Source organism: Chlamydotis macqueenii, chromosome Z (assembly GCF_036417535.1).
Source record: "Chlamydotis macqueenii isolate bChlMac1 chromosome Z, bChlMac1.mat, whole genome shotgun sequence".
Lineage (NCBI taxonomy): Eukaryota > Metazoa > Chordata > Aves > Otidiformes > Otididae > Chlamydotis > Chlamydotis macqueenii.
The window spans coordinates 48126591-48151389 of NC_141593.1; the positions used below are offsets into that span (position 1 = coordinate 48126591).

The 24799-nt window shown below is 42.7% G+C and overlaps 2 protein-coding genes across 5 annotated transcripts in view; one reads left to right on the forward strand and one right to left on the reverse strand.

Moving 5' to 3' along the window:
* The first annotated feature begins 5676 nt into the window (after window positions 1–5676).
* Window positions 5677–20565, forward strand: CLTA (clathrin light chain A). Of its 3 annotated transcripts, XM_086771105.1 has the most exons (7): window positions 5677–5956; window positions 13267–13304; window positions 15138–15255; window positions 16276–16387; window positions 17784–17837; window positions 19063–19098; window positions 20113–20565. In XM_086771105.1, the coding sequence occupies exons 1-7, from the start codon at window positions 5752–5754 to the stop codon at window positions 20282–20284; spliced, it is 735 nt and encodes a 244-aa protein (XP_086627231.1). In that variant the 5' UTR covers window positions 5677–5751; the 3' UTR covers window positions 20285–20565. The 3 variants fall into 3 exon arrangements, with proteins under 3 accessions (XP_086627231.1, XP_086627232.1, XP_086627233.1); XM_086771106.1 differs by lacking the exon at window positions 19063–19098; XM_086771107.1 differs by lacking the exons at window positions 17784–17837; window positions 19063–19098 and having other exon boundaries at window positions 5679–5956.
* Window positions 6227–24799, reverse strand: part of GNE (glucosamine (UDP-N-acetyl)-2-epimerase/N-acetylmannosamine kinase) — a 69367-nt gene continuing 50794 nt past the window's right edge. The window contains exon 12 of one of the 2 annotated variants that reach the window (XM_086771090.1): window positions 6227–6399. In XM_086771090.1, coding sequence (XP_086627216.1) covers window positions 6383–6399 — 17 coding nt within the window. In that variant the 3' untranslated portion in view covers window positions 6227–6382. Of the gene's footprint in view, window positions 6400–19111; window positions 20048–24799 lie in introns of those variants that run through there. The other variant, XM_086771089.1, reaches the window with a different exon arrangement.

Consider the following 24799-nt stretch of genomic DNA (forward strand, 5'->3'; position numbering starts at 1 on the left):
GAGTCAGTAATTTCCAAGGAGTCTCTATCATGAAACAGCTGCCTACCTTCCAGAGATGAGAACTACATATATGTAAAGGCTAGCGTCTCTTGGGTGTTGTCACAATAAACTTGTGTCTCCAGTTTGATTGTCTGAACATGTGAATAGCGCTCTCCTCTTCCAAGGTAGGCAGTTTCCAGCGGGCAGCTGCCTTGCTCAAGCTGTTAATGTCAAATGAGTTACAGACCCTGGCTTAGCTTTAATTCCAGCCCTGTCCAGACAAGATGAACAGCTGCACCATGTGCATGTAGTGCAGACGGGCTTAAATTGAAGGAGAGCGGTGTGTAAACATGTTTTCTTTGTGGGTTTTAGTCTTCATAAACCTCTTGAGTAGAACTGTTAATTTTAGCTGTAACTGCCCAAGTCAGTGTATGTCCAGTGATCTCTACAAATTGCTTTGAGGGAGCTTCCAGGCTGATGTTAAGTGATGCGCAGGGTAGCTGCTGTGAAGCGGATGGATGCTTACCTTTCTGTGCTTCTGAAACCAGGTATTTTTGGCTCCTGTAACTAGCAGAGGAGTAGGAACCAGACAAAGTAGTTACCATCTTTCAGATATGGGAGTCTATTTATAAAATACTAGGTTCTCATAACTGAAAAGCTAGTTTTTTCTATCTATAGCTTGAAGGTCCCTAGCCATCAGCAGGTTGAGGGAACTTCTTAATTGATTTGAATGGACCTGGACCAGACCCTAGTCATGATGTGCTCGCGTCTTCCAATTGCCATTAACTGTTGGCTCTTATGCAATGAGGTTCTAGTTAGAGAGATTTCCTGAGATGTGGTTCATGTCCAGATGTCAGTTGTACAATGCCTTTCTCATCTGTATGCTTCCAGAGAGTTGGAAGGACTTGCATTTAAATTGTCTGCTCTGGAAACATCTGTTCTTCTAAATATTTTATTTCTTGAATCAAAAATATTCTGAAGGAGTCACTACAAATTCCACTACTCTGTTGCAATGATTTCCTTAATGTCGGAAGTGCAGAACTGCAATCCTGTATTTTGGTAAATCCTTGAAAATATCTTTTTAAACTACTTTGAAAATAGATCTCAGTACATTTAGAAATGGGAATTATACGTTGTCTTCCTTCAAAGAATGGAGAGAAAGAGAACCATTCTGAAAGTCTTTTGTAGTCTGATTGCCTTTTAGTCTTTTCATGATGGTTTATTCTTGTAATATTCCTGAAACAAACTCTTCTACTCAGTGTGACACATCAACAAACCACTATGGATGAATTATGAAGGGTACTACTCTTATGTTCTGGAGAGCAGTAGCTCTTATACTCTGTAGCGGTCTCTAAGCAGTGACATCTGCATTTAGAAAAGGAAGTATCTTGACTTCTTTTGCAGTATAAGAAAGCAGGAAAAAAATAATAGCTTTGATAGTGCGAAAATATTTCACAGTGCAACTGAATTATAGGTAGCATACAACTTCCTCCTGCAGTAGAGGAGCCGACAAAGAGGGGTGCCATGCTTGACCTTGTGCTCACCAACAGGGAGGGACTGGTGGGGGATGTGAAACTAAAGGACAGCCTTGGCTGCAGCGACAACGACACAGTGGAGTTCAAGATCCATGGGGCAGCGAAGAAACTATGGAGCAAGCTCTCTGCCCTAGACTTCAAGAAGGCGGACTTCAGCCTCTTCAGGGACCTGATGGACCAAGTGCCATGGGAGGCGGCCCTGGAGGGAAGAGGGGCCCAGGAAAGTTGGTCCACATTCAAGGAGCACCTCCTCCAAGCTCAGCAGAGGTGCATCCCGATGAAGAACAAGTCGAGCAAAAAGGCCGTGGATGAGCAAGGAGCTCCTGGACCAACAGAAAGTACAGAAGAAAGCCTATAGAGGGTGGAAACAGAGACAGGTAGTCTGGGAGGTCTACAAAGAGGCTGCACGAGTGGCCAGGGCTCAGGTGAGGAAGGCCAAAGCCCTGACGGAACTGAATCCGGCCAGGGATATAAAATGCAATAAGAAGAGCTTTTATAGGTATGTAGGGGACAAAAGAAAGTCCAAGAAAAATGTAGGCCCCCACCGGAAGGAAACTGGTGTCTTGGTTACCTGGGACATGGAAAAGGCTGAGGTTCTCAATGACTTTTTTGCCTCAGTCTTCACTGATAAGGGCTCTTGTCCCGCCACCCAAGCTGTAGAAGGTGCAAACAGGGACTGCGAGGATGAAGAACCACCCACTATACTCAAAGAGCAGGTTCAGGATCATCTGAGGAACTTGAAGGTGCACAAGGCCATGGGACCTGATGAGATGCATCTGTGGGTCCTGCGGGAACTGGCAGATGAAGTTGCCAAGCCACTGGCCATCATATTTGAAAAATCGTGGTGGTCTGGTGAGGTTCCCGATGACTGGAAGAGAGGGAACACAACCCCAATTTTTAAAAAGGGGAATAAGGAAGACCCGGGTAACTACAGGCCGGTCAGCCTCACCTCTGTGCCTGGCAAGGTCATGGAGCAGATTCTCCTGGAAACCATGCTAAGGCACATGGAGAGCAAGGAGGTGGTTGGTGACAGCCAACATGGCTTCACCAAGGGCAGACCGTGCTTGACCAATTTGGTGGCCTTCTATGACGGGGTGACAGCATCGGTGGACAAGGGACGAGCAACGGATATCATCTACCTGGACTTGTGCAAAGCTTTTGACACTGTCCCACACGACATCCTTCTCTCTAAACTAGAGAGACATGGGTTTGATGGACGGACCACTCGGTGGATAAGGAGTTGGCTGGATGGCCGCACTCAGAGAGTGGTGGTCAACGGCTCAATGTCCATGTGGAGACTGGTCACGAGTGGCGTCACTCAGGGGTCCGTGTTGGGCCCGGCCCTGTTCAACATTTTGTTGGCGACATGGACAGTGGGATAGAGTGCACCCTCAGCAAGTTTGCCGATGACACCAAGTTGTGTGGTGCTGTCGACACACTGGAAGGGAGGGATGCCATCCAGAGGGACCTTGACAGGCTGGAGAGGTGGGCCCATGCCAACCTCATGAAGTTCAACAAGGCCAAGTGTAAGGTCCTGCACCTGAGTCGTGGCAATCCCAGGCACAAATACAGGCTGGGCGGGGAATGGATTGAGAGCAGCCCTGAGGAGAAGGACTTGGGAGTGCTGGTGGACGAGAAGCTTAACATGAGCAGGCAATGCACCCTTGCGGCCCAGAAGGCCAACCCCATCCTGGGCTGCATCAGGAGGAGCGTGGCCAGCAGGTCGAGGGAGGTGATTCTCCCCCTCTACTCTGCCCTGGTGAGACCCCACCTGGAGTACTGTGTCCAGCTCTGGAGTCCCCAACATAAGAAGGACATGGACCAGTTGGACAGCGTCCAGAGGAGGGCCACAAAGATGATCAGAGGGCTGGAGCACCTCTCCTATGAGGACAGGCTGAGAGAGTTGGAGCTGTTCAGCCTGGAGAAGAGGAGGCTCCGGGGAGACCTTGTAGCAGTCTTCCAGTACCTCAAGGGGGCCTACAAGAAAAATGGGGAAAGGCTGTTCAGTAGGGCCTGTTGCGATAGGACAAGGGATAATGGTTTTAAAATACAGGGGGGTAGATTTAGATTGGATTTTAGGAAAAAAATTTTTACAATGAGGGTTGTAGAACACTGGAACAGGTTGCCCAGAGAGGTGGTGGAAGCCCTATCCCTGGAAACGTTGAAGGCCAGGTTGGATGAGGCTCTGAGCAACCTGATCTAGTCGGGGATGTCCCTGCTTGTTGCAGAGGGGTAGGACTAGATGACCTTTGAAGGTCCCTTCCAACTCTAACTATTCTATGATTCTGTGATTCTATGATTTAAATTTTGGAATTCATGATCAAAACAGATATCATGACTCGCTGTATTTTCCATTGCATCTAAAGCCAATAATATTAAGTTACCCATTCTGATGGAACATAGATCACAATTTTCTTGGCCATTTGCAAACTTGTAGTTCTGCTTATATTTCATATGTCTTTATCTCTGTTATGCAATTTTAAGACAAGCAAGTAACTAGATTTGCTTTTCATTTTAAATCACAATATTCTATTTGTGTTTGTAGGATTAAGTCATCAGAAATCCCCCACAGGGCTAAAAGGCAGTGGAAGTGCATAAAACCGAAGTTTCTAGGTTGCCATCCCAAATTCACTATTCACAGTTAAAGGGAAACAGTGAGATATTCCTCTTTTGTTTACATGTAAGGAAAGAAGAGTGATGAAAATCCAAGTGGGAGTGTGTTGTTAGAAGAAATTGACAGCAAGTTTCTGTGAGAGCATGGAATACACTTCGTGATGGTATTTCATTTTTATAGTCTCCTGTTGTGAACTATGGGCCTGCTTGCTGGTGTTATTCTTTAGTTTCCTTTTGTCTGCTGGAGATTATTTAAAATAAATAACCATGCTATATTTCTCCTAGAAGACAAAATTCGGGTAAATCCAGCCTCCTGCCATGCTAGATTCTGAGTTTTCACAAGAGAAACCCAGTACATGTTTTAATTGACCAAGAGCTTTGTGTCATACAGCATGAGTTTTTTGCTCTTTTTTGCCTAGCAAATTATGTCAACAGTGAGGAAAAAAAGCGTAACCCAACATGAAGTTCATCTCACACAGTTAAATTCACATAGGAAACACCTTACACTTTTCTCTGAATTTGGCCACCTTCTGAAACACATTTGAGTGGGATTGTAACATAAGCCTGCACGGCATATGTCTTAATATACCGTGAAGCATACACACAGACTTATAGGCCACACATAAGTGGACTTTTAACCAGTACCTCTTTGCAGCAACTGCACTAGCATAAGAGCTGCCAGTGTCATTTTCTCCTTTGTGCATCACTATTTTTCCCTCCCTTTACTCTCTGCTGTGCTAGTAAACTGTTTGCAGATCTGTATAATAAACCAGATACAGAAACCACTCAAAGTAACTTTGTCAAAAAATCGTGTGTATCAGAAAGCACTGCCTTTCAAAATAAACACTTTTGCCAATACATGCTCAATATAATACATAGTACTTGAAAGTATGCTAATTTAAATTTCCCAGTATCAGACAGAAAACACATAAACACAGATACGAACAGACATAGAACAATGAAAGACAAAGAACAGAAAACAACTTATACTTTTATTGACTTATTCTGCGGGTTCAGATTTGTCTCCAAGACGCTGACGGCTCGCTGTTGCGCTGGCACTGGCATTCATCCTGGACGCCTATCCTGCCCGCACGAGGGGCGCCTGTCGGTCGACAAGCAGCCAGCGCAGCCTCGCGTAACGGGACGGTCCAGAAATACGCGAGAGAAGCAGGCCCTGCTGCAGACCAAACTCCGGAGGTTGCCTGACGCAGGGGCAGAGGCCTCTCGGTACCGACTGAGCCCAAGACCTCGCCGTCGGCTGCCCCGCGCTCAGCACCACCCGGCTCCCTGCGCGCTCCCGGCTCCAGGACCCGGGGGGCAGAGCTGGGGCACCGCTAGCACTCAGCCACGCAACACCCCACGCCCCGGCCCGCGCCCCTGCGGCGCAGTGACACTCTCAGAGCTGATTGGCTCCAGCCCAAGGCATCACGCGGAGAGCTCCGTTAGCCCCGCCGCTGGCGCCGCCGCCGCCGCCGCCGCTCGCTGATTGGTGGCAGCGCTGGGCGGTGCTTGGCTCTCATTGGCGTAGGCGGGGCGCCCTTCCCTTCCCCGCTGATTTCTGGTGTAGGCGCAGGTGCGGAAGTTGCAGCTGCGTGCCCCGGTGTGCCCGCTGCTTCTTGCTCCTATGGCCGACATGGAGCTGTTTGGTGCTCAGCAGCCGGCGGCCGCCAATAACGGGGGGCTGGACGGCGCCGAGGAGGATCCTGCCGCCGCCTTCCTGGCGCAGCAGGAGAACGAGATCGCAGGCATCGAGAACGACGATGGCTACAGCATCCTGGAGAGCGGCGAGGTGCCGGCGGCGCTGCAAGTCGCGGAGGGCCTCGACTCGGGTACGCACGGAGGGGTGGCGGGCCCCTGCGGAATGGGGTGCGGTGTCTGGCCGTCGGGGCAGAGGAGAGAAGAGGGGAGGGAAGGGCTGGCCCCAGCCCGAGCCTGGCGGGTCTCCGCCGCTTCCCTTCTCTCTTGGAGGCCCCGTGGTCGGGAGCGGGCGGTGTCGGCGAGGCCTGCGCCTCGGTTTTCTACCGCGAGCACGTGCCGCCGGTGAGCGGAGCCCCTTTGTCCGGGGGTGGTCCGGGGGTGAGGTCTAGGCCGTTCTCTCTTGGTCGTCCCGGGTGCGCTCTGCCGTGTGTTAGTTGCCTCCCTGCTCCCTCAGCTTGGGGTGGTGTTTATCGTGTGCATCTCTCGAAGGCGCCTGCGTGCCCAGGCTTGTCGGATCGTAGCCCATTGAGAACACTGCCGAGTAATTCTAGTCTCGTTTAATCCAGGAACCTGCCTGAAATGAAGATCCATTGAAAGCAGGATAAGTCAATATGTTGTGTTCTGCCGCTTGTGTTTCTGTCTTCAGAGGCAGCCGGTTAGCCTTGAAGTATGCTAGCAGTTGAGCTAATGTTTAATCTTACTAAGCCTCTAGCCTTTGTTCCTTGGTAACCTTTGTACTGAATGTGAGAAAACTCACACTACAGAACACAGTTACTTTCAGAGGTGGGTGGTTGCCTGTGTTGTGAACTAGAGGTTAGTGTGTTTTCAGTTAGCGTAATGGTAGCTAAAGCATCCCTGAATGAACACTTCTGATTATGAAAAGTTTGGAGTTTTTAATTAAAGGCTAAATGGAAAGGGGTTGTGAATGTAAGATGATGCTGCTGGAAGACTTTGCTTGTACTTGTCACTGGGTCCATAGGAATATCTTTTACCCTTATGTGATGTTCCTTTCTCACTTCAGGAAGACGCCACTCTTCTTCAGACTAAATTGCATAAGGTTGCTTCCCAGTTCACTGTTGGAGCATCGTTAGATTTAAGTCTTCATTATACAATCTGATTTCTGAAATTACTGCCATATCTTGTGTATAAGGATGCAAGATCATAGTATCTCTTGGAATGAAGCCCAACTAGATAGACTGAGTAATGAAGACCTGCTGCTTCCAGTGCTTATTTAGTGGCACTGCAGCCCTTAGCATCAGCTTATTCATGAAGTTCAAAACATACAGACTCCGTACTTCCTGCAAAAAGGGTTTTTACAGGGGAGTAACTTGCTCAAGCACTAGGCCATGTAGGTAATCCTTATCAGAACGCCATCCTGTTTTGGTATCAGACATGACTTCTGTATTCTGTTTGTAATGCAGAAACAGACACAGTGGACACCTCTCATCTTACTTTCAGAAGCCTCAGATAAGTCTTAGGCCTTATATGGTCTTTACATCCCAGCCAGCCTCTGGACCATTAAAGTAGCTGTTTGAGAACTAGTTTCATTGGAGAAAGTTCTGACAGTCGCCTTTCTCACAGGGTGCTAGAACTGACTAGATCCATACCTTCTCTTCATAGATGCAGTGTGGTTATTGCAGAGTGATTCCCTGTCAGAAAGTCAACTTGTTTAACTAGATACTTCTAGATTGATTCAATATATAAAAGTAGTTCTTAAGCTGCTTTTCAAGAGGTTTTTTTTTCTCAAGTCATGTAAGTTCACTTGTCATGGAATGCAAAACGATTATTGGAGAACTTTCCCTAGAAAGAGTGTCATAAAATAATATGATAATATGATCTAAGATCTGGAAAGTCCAGGTGTGATCTGTATGTCGACTTGCTTACTTGTATGTCCTGGGATTGTATTTATGTTCTGATCTTTTAAATAGGCATAGCAGATTGTACTTGTGGACTCTTGGCAGTCCCATTTTTTAACAGAAAATTGATTTGTTAACTGTTGGAGCCTGTACTCACTCTCTCCTTGTGAAGAAGTACAGACTGAAGCAGTGCAAAATGTAGTGATTCAGGCATAGCGATAACTGAACTAGTTACTTCTGTTGCCATTTGTGTTTGAGACTTCTTATTGTGTGATATTTCCTAAGAAATATCAGATGGCTCTAGTCTATAGTTTAATAAACTTTTCTGTAATTAAGTTAAATAGGTAAATGCAAATTTCTCTTTGAAATAATACAAATTCTTATGTAAAACCTTAAGCATAATGATCAGGGACTTGTGCATTTACTTTTTTTAACCGTAATCTTTTTGAACTCTTTATTTACAGATCTGTTGGATAAGTTTTCTTTTTAAATACTGAGCCAAAAGTAATAACTCAGGCAGCTTTCAACTGAGGTTTGAATATCTTCAAATATTGTGAGAAGCAGTCACCAACTTCTTGAAATATACTTGTAAGAAATATGGTGTCTCATGCGACAAACAGGTTTTAAGTTGCAGCCTCTTAAAAAAAAAAACTAGACAAATACATGGACAGCAGTGAAATCCATAATTTCAGTGTCAGGAAACTGATAGTGTGTATTTCTGTTAATTGTGGTAATGGTAGATACTGAATGTGAGGGGAGTGGCGGAATGTTGCCAAGCTCATGTGTCTCACTTCATATTACCATGATCAGGGTTGGAATACTGGCCTGAACCAGTAGAGCATTTATTATGTAAATAGCTATCCTGTTGAAACTTCCTGGGTATGTGAAAACTAATCTTATTTCCCTAGAAAGATTAAGCCTAGCCACTGCCTCAGTAAGTACTGTATAAGTCAAGTAATACAATACTGTTGCCTGTACTTGATCTTTTGAGATCTCCTTTTCAGTGATAAATCAATGCCTGTGTTTATTTACAGATAAATTCTTCAATTCTCTCCAGTCTGACAATAATAGATCTTCAGGTTATAGCAGTTAATTTCCTATGTCCTCTGAGCAGGAGAGAGTGAGTTCAGCTTGAAGTATGTGGCTTCTAGAACCTGAATGTCAATATAAAAACCTTGTGACAGCTTGTCAAGAGCTTCTTATGGAGAATTACAAGACAAGCAATTTTGTATGTTAACAATCCTGGAAATACATACAAGTTTAACGTAGGCTGTCTAGTCCCAAAAACTAGTCTCAGCTTCAAGCTCTGATTTTTATATGAACTTGAATGAATGATGTTTCTCCATCTTCTGAAGAGGCTCATGAGTCTCTCTAGGAATTAAGACACTTAATTGTGTTTGGTGGTTTGTCCATAAACCACATTTAATAGCCTTTTAGGGACTGATTATCAATTTGCTTGAAAATATCATTAGGAAAGAATTGTTTCCTCCTGTCTCTCTAGTTAGCACCACAGACTGAGTTACTTGTTTCTGACTATTGATATTTTTTCTTAATTGTTTGAACAGCTATTGTTCTGGGCTTTGCTATGCAATCAGTATCTTGAGGCTTCAGGTGTCACTGAAAAGGGTATAATAAAGGGATGGTATTTGTTTAACTTGTATTTGCTGTTTTGTGGTGATACTGTGTTATTATGAAGCTCATAGCAGAAAAAAATATTTTTCCATTTACAAGAGAATACTACATCTGTTGGGAAGTTACAGAAGCTTTTATGGCACAGCATTATTGCAGACAGAGAAAGGTGTGGTCTAGTATTAACCTACTGATTATCCTGAAAATGAGGGAACTCTAATGGGTTTTGGTGTTACAGCATGTTAGAAGTAAAACACAGGAAAGAAGCACTTCTCCTGACCTGCTTTTCTTTATTTTGCACACAGACATGAAAATGAGTTATGGCTAGAGACTAGCCATATTATTTCTTCCTCAGAAACTATTTCTTCCTCAGAACTATTTCTTCCTCAGTTTCTTGCATATCTAAACAAAAAAAAAAATGGTGAGGATTCTTCTTTCTCATCCTCTTATGTATGACAGGTAAGTGAAGGGGAAGCACGATCTATACTCAAATAGAATGGAAACTAGGCCTCGAGTGGTGAAGTTACTTAACTTTATGCCAGAATATATTAAACTTGGTTATGTTCTTCTGTTGCTTTAACTATAGCTACTAGTTCACTCAAAGTAGCAATTAAGAAGAAGAAGCGTACTTAATGTTTGAAAGAGATGCTGAAAGTAGCTCATAAAAATACCCTTATGTATGGTCATATTGAGGCTTATTTCTCCTACCTGAGGATATTGTCCAAAGCATAGCTGGATAGGAAGACCTCAGGAAGAGCTAATCCATGCATTAGGAAATGGTGGCACTTGTATTAGAAGAGCTATTTCTGCGAAGTCCTGCTTCTGACTGTTCTGATAGCTGTTGTCTTTTGCATTGAGAGCAGGACTTCAGAGAGGCTAGTGAACAAGGTTGAGCAAACTTTCTTCCAAGCAGTACTGGGTTGCCTTCAGAGTAGTTGATCATAATCATGATAAGCCTCTGAAACCATACTTGTAGGGCTGAAGTGACAAAACTGGTTTTTGTCTTCAAGCTACCCAGCCCTTCCTTCTGTAAGCTGTAGTACATGTGGAGGGCACTGATTCTAGCTGTCTGTTTCTGGGAAGCTTGCCTGTTGGTTCTCCTGTGAATGGCTTGTCCTCTCCGAACCCTTTCAAACACTAAAAACTACCTGGGTTGCTACGTAGAAGTTCATTATTACCCTATTGTCAGCATGTGTTCCAGAACTGTAGATATTTGGATGTGTTCTTTGCAATAGTATCCTTAGAAATAAAGCTTTATCTTGGAATGTGGATCATTACTAACTAGTTCTAAATGTGCAATGTTAGCTTTGTGAGCTTCAAGATGGAATACTGTGGTAGAATTGGATGGACTCTGAAGCCAGAAGAGAGCTGTCATTGTTCATGGCAGATGAAAACATGGTGATAGCAGTAACAATATTTAGGCTTTTTCTGTGGGAAGTCAGGTATGAAATTACATGTTTCTGTGGACAAAGAAATCTGATAACACAACTAGCATTGTTTACTGATATGAAGGCTGACAAGCAGATAGTAAGCAGATAGTTTTTCTAAACTTCATACTGAATTATACAAGCACTCAGTCTGGAGAGCTGAAATGAGAGAATGTTTCACTGTTGGTCTCGTTCCAGTTAGCATACTGGTACAGTGCCATTTCCTCTTCTGCTTGCAGTATGCTTAATCAGCATGCTGACTCTGCATCTTAATCATAAGTTGTAGGGACCTCAAAACAGATGAGAAGTTTGTTTTAATACTTTTAAAGCATCTGACCTGGGTGCCTGCTGGAAACTCTTAGCACTGTGCCACTTCGTGGCTGTTTCTATGCAGAAGAAGAGCAGCCCTAAAACAAGCACATCTGTTTCATCTCAACTGCAGCCCTCAGCAATGTTGTTCTTCCTTTTACCTCAGCAGACTACCAGCCTGAGTACTGAAGACCTTAATGAATGTTGGGGTTTTTTTTGTTTTGTTTTGGTTTTTTTGGTCTAATAAAAACTTCATCATATTATCACCATCCTTGGAAGAATCTTCAAGCCCTCTCATGTAGTTGGTGAGTCAGTACTTCCCAAGGAGTCCCTATCATGAGACAGCTGCCTACCTTCCAGAGATGAGAACTACATATATGTAAAGGCTAGCGTCTCTTGGGTGTTGTCACAATAAACTTGTGTCTCCAGTTTGATTGTCTGAACATGTGAATAGCGCTCTCCTCTTCCAAGGTAGGCAGTTTCCAGCGGGCAGCTGCCTTGCTCAAGCTGTTAATGTCAAATGAGTTACAGACCCTGGCTTAGCTTTAATTCCAGCCCTGTCCAGACAAGATGAACAGCTGCACCATGTGCATGTAGTGCAGACGGGCTTAAATTGAAGGAGAGCGGTGTGTAAACATGTTTTCTTTGTGGGTTTTAGTCTTCATAAACCTCTTGAGTAGAACTGTTAATTTTGGCTGTAACTGCCCAAGTCAGTGTATGTCCAGTGATCTCTACAAATTGCTTTGAGGGAGCTTCCAGGCTGATGTTAAGTGATGCGCAGGGTAGCTGCTGTGAAGCGGATGGATGCTTACCTTTCTGTGCTTCTGAAACCAGGTATTTTTGGCTCCTGTAACTAGCAGAGGAGTAGGAACCAGACAAAGTAGTTACCATCTTTCAGATATGGGAGTCTATTTATAAAATACTAGGTTCTCATAACTGAAAAGCTAGTTTTAGCTAATTTGAATCTTCCCCTGCTGAATCTAGTAATGATGTTCTTGGAGACTAGTATCTTCCCACTTAACCACCATGTTTGAACTGATGACTTTACAGTCCTCTACCTAACACAGTTAATTATAGCTATTGAGGGCTGAGGGATAAGGACTTAATAATACTTGTGTAGTTCTCTGATAAGGGAGCATTAAGAGCTTCCTGTGTACCACTAACACTAGTGTGAAACTGCAGCATACATAGGCACAAAGAAACAGAGGATATAGCAGCATAATGGTCTTAGTTTTAGCTGAATTAGAACTTATTTAAGAAGATGGTGCAAAATAACTTGATTTTGTACTTACTGTGGGGTGACTTTGCTACAGTCTGCTCTTTCATTGAAGTGTGTGGACATACTTGTGTGTTAAACTTATCCATGGTTGCATTATGGGTGATACAAAGGTAGTAATGTGACTTGTTCTATCATGCAGACAGATGTTACGTAGAGAGATGCCTCCATGAGATTTAGCAGTTTGCTCTGTGGTTTTGCTGCGTTTTGCGTAGTCTGGAGATTTAAATAGTTTCACAACTCAAATGTTTGTCTCACCACTGACCTATGTTTCTTATTACTGTATTTTAATTAGAGTAAATTTTAGGGTTCTGGCGTAAAGATTCCTAGCTGATCCTGTTCCTCAGACTCTACTGCCAGTGTCACTTCAGGAGGAATAATGCTGCAGCTGAAGTAGGAAGCTATCAAACATGTCATCACAGATAGTAGCAGAAAGGTGACTTTGCTAGGAATGTTAGCTGTATCTTTTGAGCTGATTAGGAGGTAACCAAACTAGGATAAGGATTACTAAGTGTCAGCTGCAGGATTGTTAATCTTCCAGGTGGAAACAGAAACAATGAGAGTCATGCTTTTTAATTTCTGAAGTTGTCTAGTAGTCAGCTTCTAAGACAGGGAAGAGAAAGTGGGAGTAACTTTAGAACACTGTCTGTAGCAGCTTCTCAGCAGTATCAGCTCTCCAGTTTTGTAGTTTAAAGCATGATCTCCTGATGAACAAATGACCTTGTATTACTGGTTCTGCAGAATAATGGCTCACTTGGTTTCTTGTGCCTATCCAGGGAAGTGCAGAGATAAGGAAGTGACCATACAGAGTATCAAGTAACACTCACTTGTGTAACTCCCACGTTAGATACTCTACTAAATCTTTCCATACAAATTACTGAAATCAGTAAAAATACCTGTTCTGTCTTTTCTCAAATGGCTAAACTACAGTCACTTCTTTACAGGTGCTGTTGGTGGAGTGTTTAATGGAGATGTCTATCAGGTAAGGTAGAAGTACTCTGTACTTAGAATGTGCTGTTCTACTCTGATAACTACCTTAATCTAGGCTAGTAGTAACAATTTCTTGTCTCTAATGTACTTTTATCTCATCTCTGAAGCAGAACTTCTGATGGTTCATCTTGTAAAGCTATTAATGCTCTTAATATGTCCCTCCTTGGAACTCAGAGGTAACTTGAAGCAGCAGTCCATTTTGAATTACAGCTTAATAGGATATAACCAATGTAAGCAGACTGACATGCTGTGTGGTGTGACTTAACATTGACTTGCCACTGGCTAGTAAGCTGAAAGCATTCTCTGACTACCTAGTTTAAAGCAGAGTTTTCTGAACTGTGTGTTCTTTAAGGATAATTAATGTGTCCTGGTTGTCTTATCAAGATTGGTCTTAGGAGGAGCTGACTGAAAACATTATAGACTTCTTAGTGACATGAAGTTGCATGAAATTAAGCTGCTGGCTAAATAACTTAGTCATAGTATGAAATCCTGTTAGTCAGCCACAGTAATGGCAAAAGGAGGTTTTGTTAATGTCAGGGACGATGAGGCATGCTAAGGCAATTACTGTGTTGTATCTCAATTTCACAGCAGTTTGTCTAATTGTCATTGCCTGGTATCAGATATCAGGACTGGATAGCTCTGATTAAATGAGTACCTGGGTAGGGGGGCAGTGTATGAGCTGCTTCTCCATAGAGTTTTAAGTGAACAGCTTTCACTGCTACCTACACTTTTATATCCTCACTATTGCTGTGAGATTGATGAGAACACTGTATCTTACTGGCCCTTTGTGCTTCCTTATACAATACAAGGCAGATAACACAAAATCAAGATAAGTTTGCAGTTCTAAGTGACCAGCTGCTTTGGTTGATAGAACTTCCTCTTAATGAGGAAGAACAGACTGAATAGGCTGTATATAACTCTTGTTTTAGCTGCCTGTAACAGTTTGGCGCTGCAGCTGACCAATTGTTTTGGTTTGGATTGAATATGAAGCCTGGCACTGTTGCATCAGCTTAACGCCTTCTCTTTGCATTATTCCTTCATTGACTGATACAGGAGTTCCAAAGAGGACCAAGAGGCAGCCAAATTGTCATTAGCTGCAGTCCATCTGGTAGTGTCAGGAATGATAAGAAAATTTCTTAAGTCTGTTAAAAATAGGATGAACCAATAAAGGTTGTTTGACTTGGAGTGTCCTCTGAGACTTTGTGGATCTGGTGTGTTAATGATAGGGCTATTCATTGTCAGTCTTTGAGCTATTGTACAGTCAAAAATATGCTAGTACTCACACTGTTTTGGTGCCTCTTGTGTTCTGAGGTGCATACAGCAATCCAAATTCTGTAATGTCTTTAAAGGACATTGGCTTTTACTGTCAGTTAGCTTTGCAAATGTCTCTAAAGCTGACAAATAAGTTACAAAGAATGTTTTGAACTCATGCACAAAACCTTAAAAAAAACGAAAAAGTTGCTTTCACAGCAAATATTTAAGGTGAAATGAACTGGAGGATTTCTGGGCCTGCAACTGCATAGTGAGGTGCTAGGCATTGTCTTCTGCTTTCTTCAGGCCTAGAGCTCTGGCACAGTTTGACTTCCCAGTCAACTTGAATTTGTGTTTGACCCCTGATTGCTAGAGGCTGTCCTGTATTAATTTGCTTCAATCCTGCTGTAATTTGTGGCAAGATGGTTTTCATGTTAATGGTGGAAGTGCAGTGTAACATAGGATGAATATGTTATGGGCTTAGTTCAGATAGAGTCTAATTTTATGTACCTTGCAGGCAGTTATCTGATTCAGTTGTCATGTGTAAATTACATTACTATTCTTTCCCATTAAGGAGAATAATGGTCCAACAGGCTCCTATACTGCCATATCCCAAGTAGATCGACTGCAATCGGAACCAGAGAGTATTCGTAAGTGGAGAGAGGAGCAAAAGGAGCGCCTGGAGCAACTTGGTAAGAAGGATGTTTGTTGCATTAAAGTTCTTGCTTGTGAGTAACTTAGGGGCAGCTTCTTAAGCAGCAGAATTCTCAACCATGGCTCCTGGCTCTTGGGAATCTAGCATGTTTCTTGAGTTTGAGCAGCAAGTCTGAATGAGTCTTCCAGTAAGCAGACTTAATATTGCTGTAGGAGCCAGCAAGTAAGTGGTTCTTGGAACCTTAAGAGTATTCACATAACTTACACTTTACTTACAAATAAGCTGACAGAGAATGAACAGCTTTTATCAGCAGAAAAGAGTGAATAAATAGTGCGGTCATCAGCACTCCTTTTTTAAAGGATAAAGATTCCTCATTTTGTAATTGCTGATGCCATCTTTTGTCACATCAGTCTTAGTCTACTAGCTAAGTTAAGTAATGGACTAGTAACTAAACTAAATACAGCTGTCAAATGCAGTGATGTGCTGTGGACAGCTTCTGAGAGCCTACAAACTGGTATGATTTCCAGTTACATTAGGGAGCAGGCTTTGCTTGTAATTGTAGGTCAGAACTTTCTGTACAATGTGATTCTGGTTAGAGCTGAGCCTATTGCTCCTTTTCTGGGGTACTTAGAACAGATGAGCTTGTCCTGAACTATAGACTGAGTGTAAATCATGCTGGGTGCCAGGCTGCCTCACTTTGTCTAAGCATAGAGGCTTTACTGAGCTTTGTTCTAGCGCTAGTGTAGTAAGGTGACCAGTTCTGTTTTTGAACAGTTTGCAAGCCAACAGACTTACTGAATCTGAATTAGTCTACAAATGCCTGTGCTAAACTGAAGTGGACTGTCTCAGTTACGCAGCTCAGGCATTCTGTTTAGCTAACCTCTAAATGTTCATGGTATTTAGAGTTCTCATGGCCTAAATCAGGAAATCTCCTAAGCCTATCTGAGTAGATCAAGCAACTGTCTGCACTAGAGTGCAAGCCTGAGCCATCAGCTGAAATGTTAGCAAGATCCAGCTGGAACAAATGTGACTGACAAATCAATTCTTAAATCTTCAGATGCAAACTCACGAAAGCAGGAAGCAGAATGGAAAGAGAAAGCAATAAAGGAGTTGGAGGAGTGGTATGCAAGGCAAGATGAAAAGCTCCAGAAAACAAAAGCAAGCAACAGGTAAGGTTTCTCCAGCTGTCTGAAGAGTTATGGTACTGGATATGAAAGTAATGGGGGAGAGGGGTTAGAGTACTTGTGTGTCCTAAGGCACTAGTCCTTCAGATCATGAAAAGTAACCTCTACTACTAAGAAATGGGTTTCCAGTGGTAGACTATCTTTCTAAGTTTTCTTAGTCTAAATTGAATGTCCAAGAAAAGCAAGAGAAAGCATTAGATAAAGAATGTTCAGTAATTCTATTTTGTCAAGACATGAAGTTTGAATGTGGCTTGAAAAAGTTTTAGTGTACCTACTTGTTTGTATGCTTCTAGCTGCACAGGTCTTCAGTGACTGTAATTACCTGCCTTAAGACTAGCCATCTTAGTTGTTATCTTTAGAACACATGGAAGTGGCCTCCTAGTTAGTCTTTGCTACAAGTTATTTCATTAGATAGCTTAAAACGTTTGGCTGCTCCTTTTGGAAGTGTTTGAGAAATAATCTGACTTGGTTCTGCGAGTGAAGAGCTAAATGCTGACTGTGTCTCTGTTATGTTTGCATTGTCTAATTTTGGGCCCTGGGGCAGAAGCTAATGATTTGGCTACTAGTCTCGTAAGCTCTTACACTTTTGTAGAGGTTCCCTGTAGAACTTTGACTTCAAGCTATGTAAAGGTAAAAATGATAGTACTGACTTAATACCACTTAGATCCCTACTTCTGACTTAGGGTTACCAGTGTCATTCTGTCCAGGTAATTGTCAGGGCTGCTTTATACTTTGGGAACTCAGCCTTCCAGATAAACTGATTTTTTTGAAACAGTTTTTCCTATCAAAATTACCAGCAGGTTTGTCATGAGTAAATAGAGTCCTAGCTAGTCTCTACTTCTTACTAAAGGAAGTTCCTGTAAAATTACGAATCTGACACTTCCAATCACTGATGTACTGTCTTAGTTGGGCCAAGAAAGGGAAACAGGATTGGCACTCTTCTAGTTGGTGGTCAGAGCTCATGATACCCCCATAGCTTTATTGTGGTCAGCGTTTGAGTGCAGGGTGTGCATTCTGGAGTAGGGTCCATTTAACAAGTGTTGCACAGAAGGAGTGTTTGGCATTCTCAACAACCTGGTGAGAGATCTCTCCTAATGGTGGTTTCTGTCCACCGGAAGTAACCTAATGCTAACACTGGGACTCTAGTCCTCCTAAACTAGCTGTTCCCAACTTCTAGGATGTAGCAGAGCTTTTGTGTGGCCCCTCAGAGTCAATGGCTTAATTAAGGTATTCTGTGTCGTAGTGGCTCTCCTGTTAAAATAAGTCTAGGTGATACAACATTAATTGCTTGTTAAAACTGCCTTCAGCTGTCTTCTGTACTTCTCATTCTTATCTCTTTTCTTCTGCCTGCTTGCCTGCCTGTTGGACTACTGCTACCTAGGGTGGCAGATGAAGCTTTCTACAAACAACCCTTCGCTGACGTGATTGGTTATGTGTATGTTGCTTAACTACTAATTCTGGTTTTTAGTCAACTAGGTAATGAGGATGATCAGAAATAGTGCTGAATGTCTGAAGGTGACTTCTGAATATTTCAGGGCAGTAGAAGCTAATATAAGTTTATAGTCTTTACTTCTTGGACTGACTCTCATCTGCCATATTAAGTGCAGTTTTCCTGTAAGGATCTCATATATTGCACAACATCCAGCATTTTCAGAATAAGTCATGTAGTATACCACTGAAATTTTGGTAATGACTTCACTAGTCTTTAGATGTAGGGATTTACAGTTGCTTCCAGGCCAGTGAATACTGCTTAGCAAGGTGCTTTGAGTATGTCAGTTAATGTCCGCAGTCTCACATGGATGCTGTATTAAGTTGTAGTCACTTTCACAGAGAAGGACAATGTTTAACTCTGCATTCCATGTAATAGGCATTGAGCTCCTGATCTGTGCTCATTTGCCTACATAATCAGAAAAATATTCAAGCAGTGCTTGCACATAAAGCTCTGCAAGCCAAGGAAGGTGGAAGGGAATCATCTGCCATAAATAAGGGTAGAAGTGCATGCATGTAGAATAAGGATGCTATTTGAGAACAGGTGAAAGGTACAAGAAGGTGGTATTGGAAAATAAGCATTAGCTGCCGGGAGAGCATTTAGGAGCAGCTCTGTGTAGACATTTTGCCAGCCTAATGGATCAATGAGAATACAGCCATGACTTTCAAGCTCCTATAAGTATGCTAGTTCCTGTGGGGTAGAAGGATTGTGATGTTCTTTGGCTTGTTCATGTGTTTTAATTTCTTCCTTTAATTTGTAGACTTGAATTGAAAGATGGCCATGGCACAGATTCTAACATGACACCTTTAAAAGGTGTATTGATGAGCCATGGTGTGGCTTTGAGTGCATTGATATTGAAGGTCCATTGTGGATGTAAAAAAAAAAACAAAACTTGTGAAATGAGGGATTTACAGGTGGTGTCTGACTTTTCTGAAGTCTCTTGGAGTTGATTTTAATAGATTTTTTTCTAATAAAAGCCTTATTTTTATATATCCAGTGCAAATACACAGTGTAAGTGCTGCAGAATAAAATTGGCAGCATGTTTTCTGAATGTAGGCTAAGCTAGTAGTACATGTTCAGCCAGCTGATCATCTGCATTAAACTCATTCTCATTTTCTATATCTGACTTAAACTTTCTCTCCTTGTTTCTTTTCTTCTCTTCACCTTTAAGCACAAACATAAATCATCCTTGCTACAGCCTAGAACAGTTAAGTAAAAAAAATCTACAGTGCCCCTTAAGTGTCATGTCACATAAAGTAGCAGTGTTGTGGTGACCCTTGTCTTCAGTGGTGTCTGTAACCTTATCATCCCTGTGAACAGTGCTGAACCCTCATGGGAGAGTCATCTTCACTGCTTTTTCTGTACTGCTTGTTGGAGTAGATGGATTTGGTTTGATCTCTTGGCACTTCCTGTTCTTGCACTCGGGCACCTACCAGGACTCCACAGTTCATGCAAACTAGTGTTGGAGTGTTACCCATACACTGAAGAAATGCTGTTGGCAGCATAGCAATGCCAAAAGGGTACAGCTGGGAAGCCACTGGCACTAAACTGTACATAATGTAAAAAGCCTCGTGAGAGTCTCCTTAGAGCAGGGGAAATGTGTTTATCCTGTGAGCTGACCTCAGATGAGTTATCCCCTCTGCTAAAATATGCTTTAGTCTGTGCACTGACAAGCATAGGTAAATTCCTTTTGATTTGTGCTGCTTCACTACAGCATTGGGAATCATCAGGTTTTTGATGGCCTGTAGGCCTTGGGGCTGACTTAAATGCTCAAGTGGAATCTGTTTTAAGACACGTGTGCAGGGAGTTGTAAATTTCTGGTTGGCAGTTATCCAACATAAGCCATCAAGTGGCAGAGTCTTAGCTAGTTAAAACTTGGGCATTTCTCCATAAATAAACTGCCTACATAGGAGTACATTACTTCCTGATAGTTTGTGTGGTGGCTCCTTAGGCAAAGACTCAAAAACTATTCTTTAAACCAAACACCTGTATTCCAACACTTTACACAGCAATCCTCTGCACTGCTTGTGCGCAGCATACTACTGCAACCTACTTTCATCTCCAGGGTTGGGGCAGTGGGAGTTTAAGTAGCCATAATGTCCACAAGCAGCTGTCAGGTCACACTTCTTATGAAATGTGTTGAAAGAAACTGCATCCTGTAAAAGGGAAAGAGTGCCTTAGATATTGGGCATTAACACAAGGTACATTGCATTGCTTTTAGGGCAGCTGAAGAAGCCTTTGTGAATGATGCAGAAGACATTTTTCCAGGCACTGAGTGGGAACGTGTGGCTCAGCTCTGTGACTTTAATCCCAAGTCTAGTAAGCAGGCAAAAGATGTGTCCCGCATGCGTTCAGTCCTCATCTCACTCAAGCAGGCTCCGCTGGTTCGCTGAAGGAAAGCACAATGGAAACACTATAAATGCAATATCTTAACCTTACTCAGAGAAGCTATGTTTGCAGTAATTGGGTTAATTGTTTCAATGTGTCTCTTTCTTTTTTGGACCAAACCTCATGATGTATCTAGAAGTGATCATTGTTTGATTGCATGTTCTTCCTTATGTTTCCTTTCTGTATCTGAAATGGGAGAACCTCCAAAACTGTAGTCTCTGTGCTTTTGTGCACCGAGATGTCACTTCCCACATTACCAATATTAAAGATCTGTTAAACAGCAAAATGTGTTGACTTTGGATTAATTAAGAAGCTCTCCTACTCCCTTTCAACAGGGGGTGTTTGAATTAAGTGTGAGTGAAAATTTCTCTTAATTGCTAATGATTTCACCTTGCTGGTGACTGACCAGCCAGCAATGCTCCTGGTCTCTGAAAGGCTGTCCTGCTTGTGTCTATAAGCTTTCTTAAAGCTCTTGAGAGCTTTAGTTTAAAAACTGCTTCCCTATCCAATTTATCACACAAGATGGAAGTTCTAGGAAACTGGAGCACAAGGCTTGTTAAGGAGCTTATCTCACTTCTAGCAGAACTGAGGACGCTGCCTTCTGCAGGTAAGCAGTTCTGTGTAGTTTTCTGCTGTCACTCCAGCTGCACCTTGTAGGCTAGCAATACAGTACAGGGCACTGAGTAGTTAAAGCCTTCAATATTCTACTGCATATTCTGTTCTGCTATATATTCAATGCTGGCTTCATACAGAGAATCCTGTTGTGCAGAGGATGTTTGGGTGTCTTTGAACTGTGTCCTTGTGCTTACTGACTGTTGCAGACACTTTTTCCCACTAGAGTGGTGGACTGGAGATTTGGAAAGCAAGAGAAAGGAAGATTTGCTCTTACTGCTGCTCATCTGCTGGGTTGAAGCTCTGTCTGCCAAGGTGGTTGAATTTTAAACAAACTGATACATAAAATATCTGGTTTGATGCTTCCTTGGCTCTCTAATCTCATGCAGCATTCACTATTCTAGCCTTGCTCTGGTAAGACTTACCTTAGCTATCTATCTTGTAAGAATCGTCTGTTCAGTCTTAGACATTATTTCACCATTTTTATCAAAGATACTGTAGCTTCACTAGTGTGTAGCAGAATTGCTTTAATACCGTTTTGTGTACAAGCTGGAAGGTTACTCCAGATAGTTTGAAGAGAGCTAAGGTTGGGGGGTTGTGGGTTGCTACACAATAACTGTCTTACTAGCAGCTGTGTCCCTTTGGTGGATAAAGTAATGAATAAGTGGTTTCCAGTTGGGCTTGGAGTTCAGCTGTACCTTACTGTTGTCTATAGTGCCTGGAGCTATTGTCAGGTTTGCAAGTGTATTCACAAGTTACTGATGAGTGGTGATGAAACTGATAGTAGACTGCAAGTCTGGAAGCTTAATTCTACAGAAGATTGAAGCAGGAAAATATTTTCTGAACTGGACAGGAATACAACAGGTGAGTTTAATAGAATTGAAGCACAGAGCAAGTCCATAGAATACTGATACTTAATGCTAGCCTTGACTTCAATGCATTCACCTTGACTGAAAACTTCCTTTCCTCTACTCACCCCAAAGCTCTACAAAGACTTTTAAAATGAATTGGTAATTTAATAAAAACTCCACTGCATTAAATATACAGTGTTTAAAATGTTATTTTGAATTTACTGGAATTTGAAAGATCAACACATTAGAGGGGTTACTGCACACTGAGTTATGGAATTGATTAATCACTGCATTGTCCTGTCTCATAGGACATTTTATCTGTGCTAAGGGCATGGATTTCAGCTGCAATCCAAGAAAATGGAGAGACTCCAAAATTTAAGGCCAAAGCAATGTTACAGAAGTTAAAGCAGTGTTTTATAAGATGAGTTTGCAGGGGCTAGCAATGTGTCTGCAGTCTTTCATGTATGCCATCTACTTAGAACACTTTACAAGCAGCTCTGTAGGTTTTGGTTACTATGTCCTCTGTGAGGACAGGCTGAGAGAGTTGGGACTGGTCAGCCTGGAGAAGGCTGCCGGGAGACCTTATAGCAGCCTTCCAGTACCTAAAGGAAGCTTATAGGAAAGACAGGGAGAAACTCTTTAGCTGGGCCTGTTGTGATAGGACGAGGGGTAATGGTTTTAAAATAGAGTGAAGCAGATTTGGACTGGACATAAAGAAATAATTTTTTTACAAAAAGGGTAGTGGAACTGGGACAGGTTGCCCAGAGAGGTGATGGATGCCCCATCCCTGGAAACATTCAAGGCCAGGTTGGACAGGACTCTGAGCAACTTGATCTAGTTGGAGATGTCCCTGCCTCTTTGAGGGGGATTGGACTAGATGTCCTTTAAAGGTCCCTTCCAACCCAAACTAATTCTAAGATTCTATTGTTTTGTAGAATTCTCTCCTGCCTTAATTTTATATTCAAGTATGTTAGCTCACTGTCTCCCTTCTACCTCCTGTATCAGTGCTGTCACAGAATCACAGAAAGGCTGAGGTTGGAAGGGACCTTTGGAGAGAATCTTTTTCAGCTCTCCTGCTCAAGCAGGGTCACCTAGAGCTGGATGCCCAGGACCATATGCAGATAGCTTTTGAATATCTCCAAGGAGGCAGGATCCACCACGTCTCTGGGCACCTGTATAAGTGCTTGGTCACCTTCACAGTGAAAAAGGGTTTCCTGAAATTCAGGAGGAACCTCCCATGTTTCAGTCAGTGACCACTGCCTTGCCACTGGGCACCACTGAAAAAAGCCTGGTTCTGTCCTCTTTGGACCTGCCCTTCAGATACGCATATTTGTATGCATTGATGAGACACACCCCCTGCCTCCCCACCCCGCAAGCCTTCTCCTCTCCAGGCTGAACAGTCGCTGCTCTCTCAGCCTTTCCTCATAGGAGAGATACTTTAGTTGCTCAGTCATCTTCATGGCTGTTTGTTGGACTCCTGTATGTCTGTGTTTCTCTTGTACTGGGGAGCTCAGAACTGGACCCAGCTCTCCAGATGTGGCCTCCCCAGTAGTGCAGTCTCACTAGTGCCCTACTCAGTCTTTCTCTGAGAATTATTTTAGGTACTTAAATGTTGTGACACTGAACAAAACAGTATTGAGCTTTATTTGGACAAATCTGAGCCTTTGTGTGCTTCTGAACACTGACTCTTGTTTCCTTCAGAGGTTGGTATCTGTCACTTTGTTTTGTGACTTTATATGACAACTCTGTGCTACTTCTGGCCTAGCTGAGTGTACTCATTCCTCTGTTTACTGGCCTTCTCACTGTTGCTGCTTATCTAGAGCATGTAGGTGATGCAGAAAACTCAGTCAGTGGCATCTGTAAAGAAAACTGGGCGATTCCTATCCTTCAAATAAAACCACAGGCACACAAAAGATCTTACTGTGGCATTGAGAGAAGCTGCAGACTCCTGCTGAATACATCCTGGTATGAACTTGTTTTGTTTAGCTTGTGAACTGGTGGCAGCCAGCACCCAGCCAGTCTGAATGATAATGAGTATTGTAGAGAAAAAGGGAGATGGAGTGGTGGTTATGGGTTAATTGCAAAGCAGGGAGCCTGAAAGCAACAGTGGTGCACCTTCATCTTCTTAGCCTGAGGAACATGGGTAGCAGTTTTAAATAGCCATAAACCAACATAGTATGGCTTGCCTGTTTCTTGCTCATGTTTTTTTCTGAGCAGTTGGTAAAGAAAGAAATGTATAGTTTACTGGCTTGTATTTTAGAATAGACAAGGTGGGTGTCTGTTCTTTTTGCTAAAAGAGATTTCCTGCAGTTGTACCTGTCATGTGGGCAAGCTTGTTCCTCTGCAGAACCGTGATGCTACATGCTACAGCAGCACATGGTGGCACTGGATGGTAGTGTGCCTGGGGCTGCACCAGATCTGCAGGATCCTCAGATGTGACAAGGTTACTGACAACGCAGGCCTTAGATCGTGCATCAGTAATACAGCTTTTGCTGACAGTTGATGTGTGATTAGTGTTGCGATGCTTTTGGCTACAGGTACAAGCACACAGTTAATCCCTTGTTTCACATGGATGTTTCCTCGTCACAGCTGGCTAGCATGTGCAGAAATTTTATCTAGCTGAAGGCATGAGGTATGGATGAGGTAAAATCTTACTAGCTTTTTAAGATGTGCTATATCCATACTTATCACAGGCCTGTGAAATTAAAGGAACCTATTGAAAAAAATCAGGATATTTCTTTCAAATTTTACCTGAAATACAGTCTTCATACGCTTTCTGTTTAATTAAGCATAAATATGGCACTTTATTTGCCTTTAAAATTTCTGTGTAATGTGCTTTGTGCAAAGAAAGCTGGAAGACCTAGTATTCAGAACACCTGCCGATACAGAGCTAGAGCAATGGTGGTATAATAGTACAAGCAAGGCAAAAGTGGTGTGGAGATGTTCTCTCTCTGTAGACTAATTTAAAAAAAAAAAGTGCTTTCAAGTATATTGTTTTCTTCAGCTAGGAGTAACAGCCTAACAGCAATTTGTGATTTATTAAGGATACAACTAAGA

Excerpts from the sequence above, each read along its gene's own strand:
- CLTA (XM_086771105.1), top strand. The coding sequence starts at position 5,752 with ATGGCCGACATGGAGCTGTTTGGTGCTCAGCAGCCGGCGGCCGCCAAT. Across the intron at positions 5,957-13,266 it reads CGCGGAGGGCCTCGACTCGG|GTGCTGTTGGTGGAGTGTTT; the intron begins GTACGCACGGAG and ends ACTTCTTTACAG. Across the intron at positions 19,099-20,112 it reads CCTTGCTACAGCCTAGAACA|GGCAGCTGAAGAAGCCTTTG; the intron begins GTTAAGTAAAAA and ends CATTGCTTTTAG.